Here is a 20,084-nt window from a genome sequence, read left to right on the forward strand (position 1 = left end):
TTATTTCTTTTCTATAAATGCATGTATGAGTACATACTTTTTTAAAATGAAGATGTATAATAATCTTGGAATAAACCGCTGTTAAAACTTGATCTTCTTTTTTCTGATTACTTACTTACTACTTTCTCATTATTAGTTTCTTATTTTAGTAATACACAGACAAGCTGATCCCAGGCTCAGCACCTCTGCCAGGAACAAAGGTGCCACACCCACCCTTCAGATATCTGTAGTCTCACCTCAGCCCTCTCTATCTCCCACAACTGCAACCTGATGGATTTTTTTCCTTCATCAATGAATACTGGGCTAAGTGAATTTACAGCTGCATTTCCAAATTAAATGACCTGTTAAGATGCTGTTGAAGCTGCATTGCAATTTTGGCTGTTATGCATAAGCAAAAAAAAATTCAGTGAATTCTTGGATATTCAAGAACAGAACAGGAATTCACATATACAATGCATAACTTTCTTCTTAAAAAAGAATGTGACATCTTTTTTTAAATAGTGTCTAATGTTAAATGCAGTATGGGTACACTGAAAGAAAGATGCCTCACCCATTCTCTTGCAAAGTGCACTGCATGACTCATACCAGCTGACATTTAAAAGACAATCAGGTGTGCTATAAACCCTCCAATATTAGCCTTGACATTTGGCTCTTAAGTGAAATGGCCAATCGAGCATTGCAATTTTAAAGCAAACCCAGGCATCTGTGATGAAAAATGCACCATGTAGCAGTTAAAGTAAGAAATGGTCATGCACAAAATCACACTCTTTGGTCCAAGAATTAGCAAGCATCCAAAAAGTAATTTGCAGATACAGCAATGTACATAAATTAAAATGGTAAACCATTACAAATTAAATCACATATGAAGACATTTTTCAGTTCTCAAAGATCTGCCCTATGCTTCCACAATGCATATCGTTTTATAGGAAGCAATAACCCTAATATATGAGATGCTAATAAAGAGCAACACCCAAAACCAGATGCAGGTATAATGAAGTTATTCAAGATCCTAACCTAAAGCAATAATCCTGCAAGACATTGATTCATTTGTCCACGCCTGCTTCCCCAGACCACCACCAAGTCCTGTGCACGTACATTTTAATTCAGATATAATTTATTTTTTCCCATGTATGTTTTACATGTGATACTGCACATTACAGTATATTACTATTGTAATGTCAATTTGCAATCGAAAGGTTTACTGGTGTTTTCAACTTTTACATCTCAAACCTGAGCTGTGATATAGCTCAGTAAGAGGGGAGAATCGGAAAACATCAGCATGGTTTTCTAAAACTGATTTGTTACTATTACTTTACTGGTTACTGAACATTAGGAATGCTAATAATAACGGGAGGTGTGGGTGATAATCGTATAATTCAAACAACCTATCAGGCACATTAAAATAAATAGGACTAATATTCATTTTGTAGATATACTGTAAAAACCCATACTGTAGAAGCTAGGTTCACAAATCATTTTAAACATGCTGCCTACTGCTAATACCGGCACAGCAAACAGTATGTCTGCCTCAACCACAAGTACCAGAAGTTAATATTCCAATATGACTATTTATTCCCTGAATTATTTTTGAAACAGTGCACTGTCAATGTAGCCTGCAATCTAATGTACAACCATTAACAAGCATGCTTCTAAAAGATATACATGCATTATTTAACAAGAATGTCAAATATTTTAAGAAAATAAAATGAATACATGTAAAATGGCAGAAGTCACATTTTAAAGATCTGGATCAGTTACCTGTTTTGTTCTCCTAATGCAGCACAACATGATTGTAGTATCCTCCTTTCCTTTCTTTTCCTTCTCTCCCTGTTTCTCTCACTCTTTCCTCCCTCTCTCTCGCTCTCTCTCGCTCGCACTCACACACACACACCCTGGCTGTATCAGCAGCTGAGTCGCCTAATGCTTTTACTCATCACAATTTGCGCACACACTCTCACACAGTCTGGCTCCCAGCGCCTCACTGTGACTTGCTGGCTTACAATGGCTACAAGCCCACCCCCTCACCCCCTCCTGACTGAGCTGAAACCCACCCAACCTTCTCCTCAATCCCCTCCTCCATTGCACATTTACCTACTCCCAGAGCTGCTACCCCTCCCAGTCTTGCTGTCTTTATGAATTATTGAATGCCTCCAATCTGGATTCAGACAATTCACATTTTGCAAGCTTTTTAAGGGGTGGTGGCTGCGAACAAATCCCGTTCAGGAAAAGGGGTATCCCCATCTAAATCATTTGATAATTTTGGAAACACAGTTGGAGCTATTTAAAATGTCTATGACAATATACTGTACATTATATTTTTAAAGAAGCAACAATACAGCCCTCTGTTGCAATTACCTATTTTTACTGCTTTATGCTGTAGAGTTTTTGCAAAACACTTCAACAGGAATCAATTATATATCTAGACATATATGTAAAAAGCAAGCAATTCACACACCATATTTATCGACAATGCACAGGCACATATGCATTCACTCACAGAAGGGAGCATGCCCATTAGAAAGTAGCAAAGGCTTTAGTCTTTAGTATGGGAAAGATTTTCTTTCCTGATGTGCTGCAACTGAACTGCCTTCCCATCCAACCCCTCCCTCTGGCCGGTCCACACACACATTCACCTGCTCGAGACGCCACACGCCTTTAGATTTCCTCCCTGGGTTTTCACCTCTGTGCAGAGCTTACTGACTAAACCCCCCCCCCGAAAAAAGAAGTGCAGTTCCTCTGCTGAGATTTTCAACATGAACATTTAGTCATTTCTGTCTCCATTAGCATGGACACACAGTCCACAGGCCTGTGCTCGGTTCAGCTGTTACATTTCCATTCCTCCTCCAGTCCATAATGGAGGGTCCGGTGGCTTTCCTTTGTTCCCCAGTCCCGTCACCCCCTCACAAGATCCTGCCTTCCAGTCAGCGCCATTGATCACAGCCACCAGAAGTACTCAGGCAGCCCAGTTCAAGGAGTTTTCCCATTTAAAAGAGACTGCTCATGGAAACTAGAGTAATGACAGTTCAGTGAGAAAAACAGAAAAAATAGCTTTCAAATATATTGGCGATGTTGAGAAATCTATACAATACATCATCGATTATATCAAAGGAAATGAAAATGTGTAATTCTATTGTATTGATTAAGAGGTTGTCAGAAGCCCACAGTGTTTTCATCTTTTAGCTTTGACCACAATCACCAAGTTATTCATAATTCTTAGGTCAACGGTGTTTCAGACCCTCTGAAGGCTCAATATTTGTTGGACATAGTGAGGGTAACATAGCACTGCTGATGTACATGCCATACAATTTCATCAGCTGGAGACCCATTGCTAAAATATAAGACTGGAATCCTTATTGGATTTAATCCTTAATTGATTTCAAAATACAGCATAATAATTCCAAATGTGAATTTATACTTTCACAGATAATCTACTTTTGGGAAAGGTTCCACATTGAAGTCATGCACATGGAATAATTTAGCATTTCACAATGTGTTAAAACATACTAAATCTCATGGGTCTAAATGTGAACAATTCATTCTTAAATTTGCTGACTCAGTTTGTTGCTTTAAGGTTTTTAGATGTGACATCTTGAAGCGGGAATTTGTAAAGGAATTCAAGCAAAATTCTACCATAAAGACCAAGGAGCACTCAAAACATCTCTGGGATTAAGCTGTAAAAAGGCACAGGCCAAGAGAAGGGTATTGACCATTTCAAAGACACTGAATATCCCTTTGAATTGGACACGGTTAAGCTGGTCACTGAGGAGTGGAAGGTGCTCCTTGATAAGGACGTCCCTCCAAAACGAGCAGCTGGGTCACTGGGGAATTGGTTAGATGTGAGGCTGACAAAACACCTGAAAGCGCCATGGAGTTTCAATGTGTGAGACTGGAGAAAATGCCTTTGGGTAAAGGGTGGCCTCTGTGGCAGAGTGGCAAGAAGGAAAAACAAAACAGCTCAAACCTCAAATGGAGTTTCCAGCAAGACATGTAGAAGGTTTTGTGTTGCAGTCAGATGAGACAAGATTGGAACATTTTGGTCAAAATGCACAATGTTACATTTAGTGCACACAACATTCCACAGCACCCAGCTAACACTGGTCCTGTTGTCAAGCAATGCAGTGGTCTCATCAGCAAGGACTGGGACACATGTCAAGACTGAGGGGAAAACGGATGGAGCAAAGTATTGGCAAGTCTTCGAGGAAAACCTACCTGCAGCAAGAGAATGACATGCAAAGCACCAGGCGGAAGCCACGCTGGAGTGGATTAAGGATAAGAAGGTAAATGTCCTTGAGTGGTCCAGTCAGTTTCCTGACTTGAATCTGTTATGTCCTTCCCATTGGCTGCGCTGTGGGTGGAGTTAGCAGTGCTCCATCAGCCAGTTACATCACCGCCTCCTGGCTTCTCCACACCAGTTGCCCAGGAAACGGAGCACCTGGAAGGGGTTTTCGGGCATGCCCCAGCTGGGTGGGGGGCTCAACAAAGTCCTGGATCTGAAAGCACTCTGGGCTCTGTCATTCTGCCTTGTCGCTGAGCCCCTCAAGCCTGGTTCCTGTGTCTCCCTGCCTGATCTGTCCATCTGCCTGTCTGTCCTGATCTGAACTGGAACTCCGTCTGGTTGCCCTCACGCATTCCTGTCAGCCTGGTGTTCCCTCTCAGATTCCAGTCAGCACGACGGGGAGAGACTGATAAGCAAATCTGCCAGGAATGGGCATAAATTGCACAAAACTGTGTGCAAAGCTGGAAGAGACCTACCTGGAAAGACCTACACCTGTAATTGCTGCCAAAGGTGCTTCCACCAAATATTGAGGTCACAGGTCTGCATACAGTACTTACGGTACGACAGCATATTTCATTTTTTTACCTTTAGTTTTGCTGTCATTCACTGTTATGTATCTCCCCCTTTGAAATATTCAGTTCAGGCATTCTGATCTTGAATAAATTGTTAAGTTAAACAAAGTGTGCACTGTGTGTGGGATAAGTGCAGGTCCCCCTGCCCTTGCCAGGATTCAGTTCTTGTCATTTGCGGGTTCTGAGCGCGTGCTGTACTGCACCACGCCCCAGGCAATGGATAACTCCACCACACAAAAACACCAGGTCTTGTGCCACCGCAGAGTTCTACACTCCTTGCATTGTCAGTGCACTGAACCTGTGATGTTACATGTTGATGACAAATGATGTCTCATATTCACCATTTTGTAAATGAAAAACAAAACAGGACACCACTGAAAGGGGAGCCACTTCCAACAGAGATAAGAGTGACCATTTGACAAAGACCTAAGGCTTCCACGTTTTTAATGTGACAAAAGAAAAGTCATGCATACAGTGCGTAGTAGGTTAACCAGTGCCTTCGAAATGAGGTCTCGGATTATGACTTTTAATTCTTTGCCTAATTAATAGCTGGTATTGGAGACTGCTCAGTTTCATAGCTTCTTAGCAAAAAAACTCACAAAAGTAGAGCTCATTTCTATTTTTTCCACCCCCACCCCCCCCACCGAGCTGAATCGGCAACACCTTAGTCTCACTTCAAGTGTAACAGGTATTGACCTGTTTATTTAATCACATCACCACACCTGCTCTTTGCATCTCAAGTGCTGTGAATAGGGTTTAAGACAGTGTGAGTCCCTCAGTTGAAGCAGTAAAGTTTTCCCAACTGGTCTGACTAACACATCCTTATTATGGCACATCCTTATTATTTGAATTCCCACTGGAGGAATTTCAAATCCCTCCCGAAAATAGTTTCTTACAGGCACCCTGTAAAAACTAAGCTTAACATTTCCCTCTTAATGCTGAGTTCAGACTCAATCACTGCCTGTTCTTCAGGGAGAGAGTACGGTTATCAAGGTTACCTACTGAGGGATTTTACAGTTGGGAAGGAGATGATATTGTTCCCCGTTTCTCACACTCAGCTGTTACAAACCTAGGAGAACTAATCTTGCCATATGGAGACAGGGTGTCTCTCAAGTCAAGCTCCTCTTTTTTCTATTTGTTCATTTCTCACATCATTTTGAAAGCATTTTTTGCCCTGTATTTTTAACTACACAACAACTAAAGGGAATATGAGCATTTACAATGATGTTTTCAGTGTCCTGATCTCAGTGGCTGGGGTTTTGGATAACATTATAACTAATTTATGTTTAATTTTCTTTTACACTTTATAAATAACTTTGGTGTCTCAGTCAGGAAATTGTTTTCACTAAGGACATTCAAATACATATTTTACAGCATCATAAACCTGGGGATGTTTTTTTTCTGCAAAACCCTAAATACTTAATATCATAATAGATATTCCCTAGTGAAGAAGGGCAGAGCATTTTGGAATGTTATTTTTTGGAATGAAAGTGAAAGTGAATGAAAACACTTTCTCCTGCCATTCTATAATATTCTGAAACTCACTTCTGGTGCTTAGTACAGAAATTACCTTAATAATAAAAGATGATAAATGAGTTGATGTGATGTAAATCTCTAGAGCTATAGTGAAGATAGTTCTTCTATGGGTTTCTGTGATTCAGCATTACTATTGTGTTTTGTTTTGTTTTTTTCTTTTTTGTATTTACGGGTAGTCGATTTCAGTCATTTTAACTTGCATGCTGTTGATTAATCATAAAAAACTGCATTGAAGTCCACAGAGATTATTTTTTAAACATGAAATTCTCCAAAAAAACTAAACAATCTTTGGAACATATTCAGCTTTGTATTGTCACCGATCCACCTAAAGTAAACAGAATCTGGGTGAGTGCCCTTTGCTAAATGACCTCAAGGGGATCCTAGGGATTTTTAATGAAGAACAGCAAATACTCAAACAGCACCAAACGTATGTAGTTATAATAAATATTTACACACTCATTCACATCATATCTGGAACATTAACAAGTGCCTTGCTTATGTTATACTGTTAATGTTCCTCTTCCCCCCTTTAACTCTGCATATAATTTTGAAATTGATTTCTACATTGATTTTTAAATGATTTTGGAAACCACCAACTAACAAAATGTTTAAGAATTAAGAATAGATTCTCCGCATCATCTGATCGTGACTTTTCCTCCAAAGAGATGGCGGTGATCACTGCCATACTGGTTTGGCTAGCAGGGTCAAGACAAAAAAGGACTAGATAACTTTAAAAACAGCAAGAACCCACAGACCTGACCTCTACTGAGACAGTGAGAAAACAAAATGCATTTTGAATCAATCCGGGGCTTTACAGAGGTCAGAAAGGCGATTTGAATTTACACTGACCATGATTTGCTGCTTTCCAGTACTTTCCTGGAAGTAATAAATTTTGATTAACATGGCGGAACAAACAAAAGGGAAATGGATTTTGCATTGGTTGTCGCCTAATGCACTCCTGGAAGATTCTGGACACAACTTGGTGTTGCTGGGTATAACAGAGATGGGAGAACAGAACTCCAGTCTCTCGCTGTGCAGTTCCTGTGACACTTCGGATTCTCTGAAGAAGCCCTCTGTAAGCAGGCAGATCCAAGTTCTCATGCAAGCTATTGTAGACAGACCTATCATAACGTTCGAAGCCCAGGAAAGCCAGAATTGTGGGTGTTGAGGATTTTTGTAGTCACTAATTGGCTGCAGCAGTCAATGTGGCGTTTTTGTTTTGCAGTACAAAGTCATCTAAACTCCTCTGGCAGCTTGAGCTCCTCACATTAACATTGCATTTCTACATGTGAAATATTAATATGTATTAAACGTACAGATGTCTTATTTCTGAAACGCATAGCTCTTCAGATCACGTTTGTTCTTTTCCGTGTCCCAGAATTGCAGTGCATGTATCAGAGTCAAACAGGGAAAAATGTTTTTAATGGAAGATTAGTTAAAGTCTGTGACTGCAATCCCTTAGAGCATAGAATAGACACTGAAAGAGTCAGATGAACAAATTAAAAATCCATTTACATCGCACATCCTCCTTCATCTAGTAGTGCTTTTTAGTCTTTTTTTTGACAAACACTGTTAAGTGATTTATAGTAGTGATAACTTGCTAGAAGCAATCTATTTCCTACTAATTTGCCATTCTGGACATGACCTATATCTAAATGCTTCCTCAGTGTTGATCCATTAATATTTTATTACTTTTTTGCTATAAAACTTTATGATCATGGCTGTATTTTTGTTTCTGTTTGTCCAATGTTTTCATTTTCTGTTCCTACTCCTCCCAAACACTTGGATTAAATGCCAGCAATAGAGTGTTTGAAGAAAGCAAGTTAATCAAGATAGGATATTTGAAGTTAAAGAGCTAGTGGCAGGGTAGCAACCAGGATATTTTCCTCTATAGGTCTTACCAGAGAAATACACTGTCACTTTTAATTTTCTTTTTAAATTTATTTCGATACTTTTATCTATCTAAAGTAATTCTTAAAAAAAATGTATTTGGATACCTTTATTTATTTATCTAAAGCTCCCTCAAGGGTACAATAATACTCAAGATTTCAGTACACAGCCTTCCAGTCATGAGTCTAGAGCCGTGAGCACTGTTCCTCATTGCTGGCTGACATTATGAAGGTGGGCGGGATAAAAATTTAGATCACAATTGATGTAAAATTATTTTGTGTTCCTGATGAAATCTGAAATGATAAAAAGCAACCAATTCCTTGCACGTACTATAGCCTTTAGGGCCCCAACTAGCTCAGTTGGTAGAGCATGAGACTCATAATCTCGGGGTAGTTGGTTTCTGTCCCACGTCAGGTGCCGGGTTCTCTAATAACCCATACCGGGCAGCAGCATTATGGGGTGGTGCTAGTGGCAGAGGGTCACATATCTGCGACCACGGCAACAACACTCGCACTCTCTGCAAGGAAGAAAGGCCTGACGATCTACTTCCGTATCTTGCCGTGAAAACCCTACTGATAGTGACGCAGGAACTGTCCATACGGTCACCATGAGTCGATACCGACTCTGCAGCACTCAACCGCCACCACTATGGCCTTTGACTGAACATTTGTTAAATGTGTACTTAAAATGTTAAATGTTAATTTAATGAAATTGGAATATTTAGCAAATCTTGCAATAATGAGAAGGGTGTTTCCTCGACAGCTGTTCCAAGATATCACTCGATTTGTAATAAATCAGTAATTGGCTTAAATATTCACTGTTCCAGCAAATACAATGGCAAAGATTAAAATTATTTAAATTAAATTGCTGTTATACAGGTGTGGTTCTATCCACTTGGTTATAGAAGGCTATTTTCTATCTCACTACATAAAAAGAACTGCATATTTTGGACAGGCCACACCTCACCTCAGGACCAAAACCAAAACTTTTTTCTCTTTAACCTCTCTCTCATACAAATAAAAGAAAACACACAAACTAAACAGTTCTATGCACATATAATACCGGTGTGGCTCTGTTACTGATTTTTTTAAAATTATTTTCATTTTTTAAGTTAAAAAAACACCTCAGGACACATATTCATTCTGTCTATGCTACACAGCACCTACATCGATCTCACTAAGGAATTTTCTTGAAATCTTCCAGACACATCTTCCAGACACACCTTATTTCTGCAACACCCAGCATCCTAGCAAAGGGATGTACTGTATAACATACCTGCATACCTTTTTTATGTACTGTGTTGAAGTTTAAAATTCTGGAAGAATGTAGAGGGTCACATCACAGTCCTTACACTGTTCAAGGCAGAATAAATTAAATCATTGTGCTGGTGGTGACAGTAGCCCAGTTCCTACAAAGATGTTGCAGGGACTCACAAAGTGTATCACATGCACTTTGACTAAGATGAATTGCACCTTAGTTCTTAAAAGTTTTTGCAACCTAAAAATTAGTGAAATGTTCAGTGTACATTTACATAACTTCAGCAAATGCTTTTGAATTTTTAATGACGTTCAAATAACTGTGGACACCATCCACGCTCGGTATTTGATTATATCAAATAAGCACTGCTGTGTGTGATTGGATTTCTGTTTATCAGAGTTCAGTGTCTTTTTAATAACATGTGAGCATGATATTAAAAATTGGGACCTATTTGCAATCCAGTACTGTAAGCACAATGTACTGTAGGTTAGCAGTATGATTCAAGAATAGATTCAATGCAGCCTCAACCACAATTGTCAACTGTCACTTACAAATACAGTAATTGTTTACCCAAGAAGCAGATCGATGAGAAACAAAATATGTTTTCTATGGAGAATACATTATTTTGCCATGATCGTGATTTTGCAGAGAATAACCGTGATATAATCATCCAAATCCAAAGAAACATTTTCTTTTCAATATGTTGTTTAAGGAGCAAGCACCCAGTGTTAAAACAAATACAACTCCCAATACTTCTATTAGAAACAGCCACTGTAGTACTCAAATTTGATGGTTGGTTGGAATTTTGATGCAGGATTGCAGTCAAATTGAAGTGTTGTTAAATTGCATTTTCCCCAGAAGTAAAAAGACCAAAAGTCAGCTGTTACTAAGTCTAACTGTATCCCGTGTCTTTATTTGTTCTAATGTAACAGTTACACTACCTATTACTTGCATCTTTGTCTGACACTTGTAGTTTTTAGTTTATTACATGAATGATGTATTCCTTCTAGCAACACAGAGCCCAGTATACTGGATCTCTTCACTATTTACCATTCCCTTAAAATCATCATTCCATTGCCAAAAATGTATCCTCTGGTCCATCTGTTTTATTGTTTAAAAAGTAACCAGGAAAAAGCTCTTTGCATTTCACCAACTAATAAATGCTTAGAGTATTTGGAATATTTTTGTTTTCATCTTTTATTGTCAGAAATCTTATACAGTGTTTTTTCTGGAACTAAACATTTTAGTATGTTAAACAGAAACTGATATTGACAGGATGACAACATTTACTGTACTTATACCAAATGATAAATCAATGGGTTTGCAGGTTTCCAATGAACTGGACACATTTTAAAATGGATATGGCTATTTAAAAGCCTCACTATCTTATGGTAAGACTTCCATTAACGATCATCTTTAAACAAAAGAAGATGTATCTTAGTTCTCTTCAGTAATAATTTACAGTCAGTTAGGGACTTCAACATTTTCAGGCACAACTGCCCATGCAGAGTGGTTTGAAAGGCTGCCATTAAAAGTGGAAGGAAAAGCAATTAACAGGCTAAGACACGGATTCTGATCTGCCTGATTGCAGAGGTTGTTTCACTGACTTGCCTGATACAGCTGGAAGACACATTTGAGTTTGTAGTGTACCATAGCTTGGGTCATACTTAAAACACGTTGTAATGAGTTAAATTAACAAAGACACAAACATGGGATCAGTCTTTAATTTTTTATGCTGCACAAGCATGATGAATTTGAAACATTTATGCAGACAGTCCATGTGCTTCGTAGGAGCTGCTGGGTCACAAAGTATATATTTTTTTGCAACGGTTCTCTCATCCGACTGCACCAAAAAATTAACGTGCTACTATTCAAGACTTACTGCAGGGATTTCTTTCTTCCGGATCACAAACCAAATGGCATCATGTAAAAAGCAATGCATCTTTCAAAGGTAATTCTGAAAAGTGTTTGCTCATACAGTCAAGCCCCACTGCTAAGGGAGACCGAAGCTGGGCTCAACTCTCAGAATGTTTGGCAGGTGGATTTTAAAAATAAGCCCAGGCAAGCACTCCAGTCTCCTAGACATATACATAATGAAAAATGAGTGCCAGGCGCCTGCTCAGATTCAAGTCTTAATAAATTAACATTGTAAATCTCACCTACAAAGCATAGCCACTTGTCTCAGACCTCTGGGTATGAGTATGACTCACAGCAGAAAGAATAATGCTCTGATATTCGACGAGGATTCTAGAAGGATGCTTACTGTAAGACTGTGTGTCAGAGTGGCTACAGTACAGACTTCCACACCCCTTCTCAGAAAAGGCATCATTTCATCGTACTATTCCCAAACCTGAAACCCATCGCAATAACGCTCTTTTCAATTACGCAATTAGATTAACCTGACAATTTTCTTTTCTAAAGCTTACGGCACACCCCTTCCAACTGCTTGCAGAGGTGTGTGTAAGGTGCTGTGTGCTCACTGCAGAAAATAAAAAGGAAAGTATATATCGTTTATTTTTATAGTTAATATGTTTCATTATTTTTGGATTGCATTTAAGATATTTGTTTAAATTATTTACAGCAATATCCTGTCATGACAAAAATAGTATTTACATCAATTGATACCTTGATTTTATTTTATTACATCTTAGCTCAAACACATTCTATTTGAGACTAAACCAATTCATAGCAAATAAAACTAATTTAAGGCCTTTCACATCAACCTAACATTCATATTAACTGATGGCACAATTTATAATTGTTGCATATAATAAATAGCTTTACAACATACCTTTTACTTTGTAGCAGCTGTGTACCACAGATTAATAAACTTCTTATATAAACTCCATGTAACTGCCTTTATGTTTCCGCCTTACACCTCCATTCCCCTTCTTTTATTTCTCACCATTTGAATAGAAATCATTTGTAAAGATATGATTATATTCCCATGACTTTGAGAGCGATCGGTATTTATTCAATTAATCTGATGATGAACAGCAGAGGCCAAAAGAGATCAAAAACAATTAACTACTGCATGTTTTATTTGGCTAGAAAGAATTCTGTAACCTTTTGAGCTTTCTCTTTCATTGATTTGTTGGATACAACTGAATGGTATCCAATGGTCAAATATCTTCATGAATGTCAAACTGAATGGAACCGATTTATTGATGATATTATCTAGAAAATATTTGGTTATCATAATATACAGAACACATATTATTGGAGGATGTATTTTTCTTGGCAGTTAATTTGATCTGTATCTTGCCATTTTTGCATAATTTGTTTAAAAAAAGGCATTGTAGCTTTAAAGTTTTTAAATCCTCTTTCCTGCTACTACCCGGTTTTGATATTCTCATTCGAAAGAAATACAGCTCATCGACTGTTGGTATTGTGGTTTTCCTTTGAAACATCATAGCACTTATCAAGCAGAGCTTGTGTGAATAGAGTTCTGCTGCTGTGACATGCAATTGAACTGACAGGAGCAGGGTTATAATTACATCACATTAAAAATATTATTTTTTTACGACAAAAATAATGCAACATCATTATCCAGCTGCACACAGCACAAAAGCTTGAAGTCCTAAAGTGCAGTTTAAAATAGTGGGTGGTGGGGTTGTTTTTGTTATTCTAATTACCAAAACAGCTGTCATCTTATTTAGCAGAGTGTCCATGTATTGCTTATGACCTTTGGCATCCTTAATTGGCTCAGATGATTGTGTTTGCCACTTCCTAGAACATCCTCTGAGGAAATGTTTGCTTCTTGGTTATATAGTGCATAATTGCTTGTGTACAAGTCGCTGTGATTTTTACCTTACTATACTGAAAATACTATTCTTCTAGATATTAATTTCTCAAATGAGAAAGGAGGCATCAATCATTAAATTAAGTCTGCGTGCTTTGTGGGATTTGTAAAAGGTTCTGCATGTCAGTGGATGTTTAGGTGTTACAAATACAGGTTTGATAGTTACCTATTACAGTAGATTGATGGGTTTCATTTAGAAACACAACATATAGCTTTCAAGGATAAGGGATATACTGGAAAATTAACACTATATATGTAGCCATAGAAAAGGATAAAACGTTATAGCTTTTTATGAAGTACAGTCAAAACATTTTCAAAATACCCACCATAAGTTACCAAGTTAAAGACTTTGATGCATAAAATATTTAGGAAGAAAGTGGAATACTATTGTGTGCCTTTTTATATTTAGCTGCCACTACCACCTACTGCATGTGTATTACGCATATTTACATTATACTTCTGTTTTTATTTTCCGCTACCAAAAAAATGCGGATCCTCCTCAATCCATCCTCAATCCATCTCAATCCATCCTCAATGCGGATGTAAACCTGAAAGAAGCACATTGTGTTCGCAACAAGCTACAGTATAATAATAAACTATTTTTATATATCCAACTGAGTAATCTTGTTTTAATAAAATAGACCTACTTTATAATGAATTTAATATTTAACATACTGTAATACATGGTTTAAAATGAATAAACATCTAAACAGTATACAACTTAAATTCTGTATTTGGAAAAAGATTGTTTCAAGGGGCTCAGGATTGACCGGGATTCGAACCCAGGTGTTTTCTGGCAACAGCCCTAATGCTTCCATATGCCATGCTAAGCATTCACCGCACCACCTGGTAGCTCTACAAAACAGTGCAGTCCAAATATAGATTTCTTTTTTAAAAAGCCCTGCATTACGTCTTGTTAGAGCATACGCACTGCAAAGTGCTGCGGTATCCGGCACGCATTCTGAATGGCTGGATCTGTAGGTTATGCAACAGCGTTCTCAACTATTAAGTATAAAATTGCAGTGATAAAGATACCTTCCAGTGAGCTTTGGCTACCCATCAGTAGACCTCTCCCCTGTATTCCTATGTGGAGTATTTCCTGAGCCTTCCTGCACATCGTTTTCAGTGCTTAGAACTAGTATTTAAGGAAGATGTCACTCTTGTCACTACCGACCTCAAATGGATTTCTTTTTATGTTTCTCTAAAGCACAGAATCTTAATCAAGGTCCTGGAGGGACAGTTTGTCTGCAGGTTTTCTGTTCAGCTGAACACTTAACAGCTTGAATCAGCTCATTATTGGGTAAATAAGAGCAATTTACCAGCTTCTCCCAGCTTCTTCTTCTGCTGTTTTAAAGAGACACGGAAATATGCCAAAGTGATAGCCCCTCCAAGACCAGAACTGGGGACACCTGCTCTAAAGGAATAATAAGTGATGGAATCTAAAAGTGCAAAAAGATTAGATTGACACCACAAAACTCTGTAAGCATCTGTTACAGAGAGGACCCACTCTAGACATCTAAAACATCTCAGTTTAGAGGATGGGTAGAGGGACAGTAATGTTATGGAGAGCTAAAACCTACTATCTAAGCATACTGCTACCGTACATGTTTTAGCATATTAACAGACATGTCTTTACTGTCCACAGTTTACAATTAAGTACTCATGTAAATGTGTTTGTTGTTCCTTCATTTCAGTGTTTCATTGGCAATTCATGTCAGCTGTTACGAAACACAAACTACATCCATCTGGATGAACGCACGAGCATGAGGAGCAGTTACAAACAGGAGGAAGCCATTCAGCCCATCTACAATACCTCATTGGGATTGCTGGTAGCTAAAAGATCTAAGGTCCTATGATCTAAGGATCTCATCCTACTGACTCTTTAAAGAAACCAAAGTATGAGCTTCAATTACATGGCTCTTTTTCACAGCATGGCTATGGTTCCATACTCCCTCAACCACTTGTGTAAAAGAATACCTCCTGTTCTCAGTTTTAAATGCACTTCCCCACAGTTTTCATTAGTGTCCTCTGGTCCATTTTTCACTGTAGTCCATCGGGTGGACTTTATCAGTGCTCTTGAGGATTGTGACTACTTGAATTAGATCTCTTCATAATCTTCTGTGTCAGAAGCCTGTGTCTGGCCTGTCAAAGCATTCCTTTGAGCAAAAGAATGCATCTGGATGCTCTTCTCTGCACTAAATCTGGAGCAGCAATGTATTTGTAACACAGTGACCACAAATTGTACACATTTAACATAACAACCCTCGATTTAAATTGTAAGCTTTTATCCAACATTCTGTTTGATGTTTTTATTGCTTCCCCTCATTGCCTAAATATGTGAATGAAGCATCACATTAACGTGTAAGCCTAAGTACATTCTTCGAGCTCAGTTTTTTCCAGTTTTATGTTTATAATTTATCTTCCTGTTACCTACATGCAACACAAATTGTTTGCTTATATTAAGATTTTTGTCCTGTCTTGAACCATGTCAAAATCATTTTGATTTTCATTTAATGCTTCTATCGTGTTTGCGAATCCTCCCATCTTGGTGATATCTTTGAACTGGACTAGTTAGTTTGGCAACTATAGCAGCATCTTGTATTAATACAAATTAGGAAGTACAGTGGCCTTAGCACAGATACCTGTGGTTTTCCACAAATTATGCCACCTCAAACTGAACAGCCTTTATCTGCATTGTGTTTTCTGTCCAATAACCAGTTCCCAAATGCAATATACTGTACACTTTATCTTGAATGCATATTACAGGCAGTTTAGAATTATAAACTTCAAAGAATAAGAAAATTTAAATAAACTTTATCCTATGCTCTGATTGTACCTTTAACGCTGTTGTTTATCAAAGAACTCTGTGAGGTGAGTTAACCAAGAGCTACTTTTTCTAAATCTATGTTGACTATCCTGTTGAATTAATCTACACTCATAATCCAATTGTTTAGTTCACGTTATGTATTTATAACTTTACCTGTAATAGAAATAATACTTGTCTATAATTACTTGATTGTAGTCATCCTTTTATAAGGATAAGGATGGGGGCTAAAGTTAGCAATTCGTCAGTCAATAGGTTTTGTTATCAGTCTTTGAGTAACATCTAATGTTTCCTTTAGCTTCATCAGGAAAATACCATCAAGACTTAGAGATTTGTTTATCTTTGGTGTTTTCAGTACCTATAACAAATACTACTTAGTATAGATGTTTTTCCTTCATTAGACAGTGACAAGTTCTCCATTTTCTTTGTAAAAACCTGTGTAAAACTTGCATTTTATTAGCTATCTCCATTTCTTCATTAAACATTTCCATTGTCGTCTTTTGCAATACCCCTCTTCATCGTTTACTGTTGGGATGCGAGACAGGACTGCGTGTGGAATGCGTTACATCCAGTGACGTAATACAGAAAATGCATGATCTTTTAGCCTCGATTGCAATTTTCTTTTCTCTCTCAGCTCGTTTCATTCATGGACTGTAAATCATTGCACTGTAGTTCTTTAACAGGATAGTGATTTTCAAAAATAATTTTATAATGTGCTTAAATATTCCTTATATCTTTCTTAATTGATTTGTTAAGTAATTTGGGCCACTGTTTGTTAGACTTTCATTTTCTCCCTAACGGGCTAAATCTGCGTCACACCGAATGCCTTAAAATGTTGCCATCCAATGCTGATTTCATATTACTTACATCCATTTCAATGTCTCTTACACTCTGTCTCTCTCTGTTTTCCTTACCATATTTATTAATTGCTTGAAGAGGCTAAATCAGTACAGGACGTCCCTCTTGTACTGTAGGTCCTCATACAAACTGCATAAAAATGCAGCCACTGGCCATGTACTGTATATCATTTCATTTTCATTTTTTCCCCATTCTATAGAAGGAAAATTAAAATTCCCCATGATGACCTCTTCTCCCTATAATGAAAACATGGGCTACGTTGAATAAGAATACAGTTCTCTTTCAATGAGAGCTTAGGTACCAAAGAAATTGAGGCCGCTCAATCCATTAAGCTCATTTGGTTGCAAGGGCAGATTAATTCCCTGATCTCTTGAAGAAAGCCAGGGTAATACCTTTAGCAATGTGGCAAGGCAGCTTTTTTCATAACCTACTCCCTTGACCCTTCTGTAAAGATGTGCCTCTCCTCTCCAGCCTGAAATACACTTCAGAGCACTTGAAGTACGTGCTCTCACGCTGTTTAAAGGAGAACTGCAACACTATTTTTATTTTAGGGGTTAGAAAAAACTCATCTCAAACCTCATTGAAAGTAACGTTTACACAGTGACATCTAAAACCTCCAATTTACATCACAAAACCGACAAAATATCCAGGTATGTGCAGCTCCACATTCTGCAGTTCAGAAACAAACGTCTAGTGACGTGATTTGGCCCTACTACATTGTAAAGAAGCAGGCTTGTGAATACATCTCTTTTAATCCAATAGAAATATTGAGACATAGTGAGCAGGAAGGGCCGTTTCACGTCACAATTCTCTTGTACTCCTGCTCGCACCTTTGGCGAGAACAGGGGTTTGAAACAACATGGTGACTTGCACTACTTTCACAGAGTACAAGATTTTGTGCTTAATTCTGAAATTTGTAAATGTTTTCTATACCATCAATTAATTTATTTTGTTACTGAGATTTAATACCTGGTCTGAGAAATTGGGACTGCAGTTCCTTTTAACTTGTCTGTTTAGGACATTTTATTTGCCTTTTCATCTCTCATATTAAGACACTGAACGGGCCTAAGTTGAATAAACACCTAATAAATGTACAATCGATTTGATAAACAAAATATCCATACACAATAAATGTCATAATAATCACATCGCTTTGCCTCCAATGTTAATTTGATCTTCATGAAAGTAAACATTTTGTAGCATAAAAAAACTAAGTTAAAGATGAATAAAGAGACCTAATGTTATTTTGACCTTTCTCAAACTGGCCATTGCCTTGGCAGCTCCAGTCACAAACCTGAAAATCTACAACAAATTAAACATTGTCTGACATTTGCTGCCACACTACCAAAAGTGATACTTAAGCATCACATTAAATACCATCTGTGCTGCACTAAGTTTATGTTTAACTTCACATGAATACAATAACACTGGTATTTTACCTATAATAACAAGGATGTGTTTTCTCCTTTCCTTTATTCGGGCAGCTAACTACAGTACATGAATGCAGTAGTGGGTGTGCTATTTTCAGAGTGCATTTCTCTAAACATTCCTAAATTCTACAAAGAACAAATTGAAGGTAGGTGTACTGTGGGCACAGTAAATGCTCTAAAAATGTGATAAATTGTAAAACTGTTGTAAATGTTAAAATGAGTGAAAATAAGTTATATTGGAAAGCAAATTGATTCCAAAGGAAACAATGGTAATGATATTTAATACCATTATAAATGAAAACATATTCAATGGTAAAAGTTTAAGCTTGCTACATGATACTGGAAGGAAATCTTGAAACATACAGATATCATGCAAAATCTTAGGTACCTAAATCCTTAGACTTCTCACAATATCGTCAGGATGATCAAAAGGAAGATTTTCTATTGCCGATAATCCAATGCACCTTCTTACACAAAGAGCTGCTGAGGCATGCTGTTGAAGAAGGTATCATGAGACACAGCTGGATCAGAGTTCATCAGATCAATCATTATACAAGCTAGAAAGACTGAATGACCTCTTCTCGCTTTTTTATGTTTGTGCGTGTTGCGTGTGGATGAATAAAGAAAAGCAAGAACATTTATACAAACACAAACTATAGGAGGTCATTCTGTCAATCTTTTTGCTCATTTTAGCATGTATTTAATTTGCCTGAGTACACTAGTGGTATCATAGAGCAATTTATCCCTGAAAAATACAAGAAGTAAAATCAATTTAAGGTGAGTCATTTACAGGATGATTACTAAGAGGAAAAAATAAAATAAGGACTGGAATGTTAAATGATTTCTACAACCCGATTTACATCACAAGGTATCTTTCTTTCAATTTCTCAGGATTCAGCGTGAGGATAGTGTCAAATTTCACATTGACTGTCTGACAACTAAGCACTTAGAAATTCAAAACAGAGTTTTCAAAGTGCATTGTGATCTACTGTAGTTCTCTTTTTTAACTCACTTAATTGTTAAAGTAATTATTAACACTCTGTTTTATATTATGTCATGCAGTTAAAATATTTTTGCCTCAGTCACAGTGGGGATGTGTGCATCAGTGAGTAAGACTTGTACCTTCCAGTCAACACATCAAAGATCTGTGGGAATTCTATTAGTATTCTTCTGCAGTGGAGAGAAATAACATTTCTTTCCCTGCTGTCGCTGAGATGTTGTCACTGCGGAATTTCACAAAATCTGGCTTACAGATGAATGTGAAAGATGAGTTTTATATTTCTTAGACTACTTCAAATGGCTTTGTGAAGAAAGTGTCACTCACACATTACTGATGAAAATCTAGTGTACTGCAGACAGAGGACAGAGTATAAGGTTTTAAGAAAATGTGATAAGGAACTGTCACTTCTGGATGTAAAACCGTATTATACATTCATCATTATATTCTACAGATTTGTAATTTGCAGTAGTATTTGTTTTCCTGTTCCTGGAAGCTATAACCTCAACTTCTTAAGAAGCAGTTTCTAGGCATTATTCTCAATGTAATTACTAATTACAAGACTGCCTCTGGGAGTTAACAAAGCAACTTGCTTTGGGCTGCTAAATTATTTATGCCCCCCCCAAAAAGAAATTTCAGGCT

At 37.5% G+C, this 20,084-nt stretch overlaps 1 protein-coding gene across 2 annotated transcripts in view; it reads right to left on the minus strand.

Annotated features, from left to right (window-relative positions):
- Positions 1–2,026, minus strand: part of gap43 (growth associated protein 43) — a 39,781-nt gene extending 37,755 nt beyond the window's left edge. Inside the window, exon 1 of one of the 2 annotated variants that reach the window (XM_015341126.2) lies at positions 1,759–2,022. In XM_015341126.2, coding sequence (XP_015196612.1) covers positions 1,759–1,788 — 30 coding nt within the window. In that variant the 5' untranslated portion in view covers positions 1,789–2,022. Of the gene's footprint in view, positions 1–1,758 lie in introns of both variants that reach the window. The other variant, XM_015341127.2, reaches the window with a different exon arrangement.
- Between the last annotated feature and the right edge of the window lie 18,058 nt (positions 2,027–20,084).

The sequence above is a fragment of the Lepisosteus oculatus genome, chromosome 5 (assembly GCF_040954835.1).
Source record: "Lepisosteus oculatus isolate fLepOcu1 chromosome 5, fLepOcu1.hap2, whole genome shotgun sequence".
Lineage (NCBI taxonomy): Eukaryota > Metazoa > Chordata > Actinopteri > Semionotiformes > Lepisosteidae > Lepisosteus > Lepisosteus oculatus.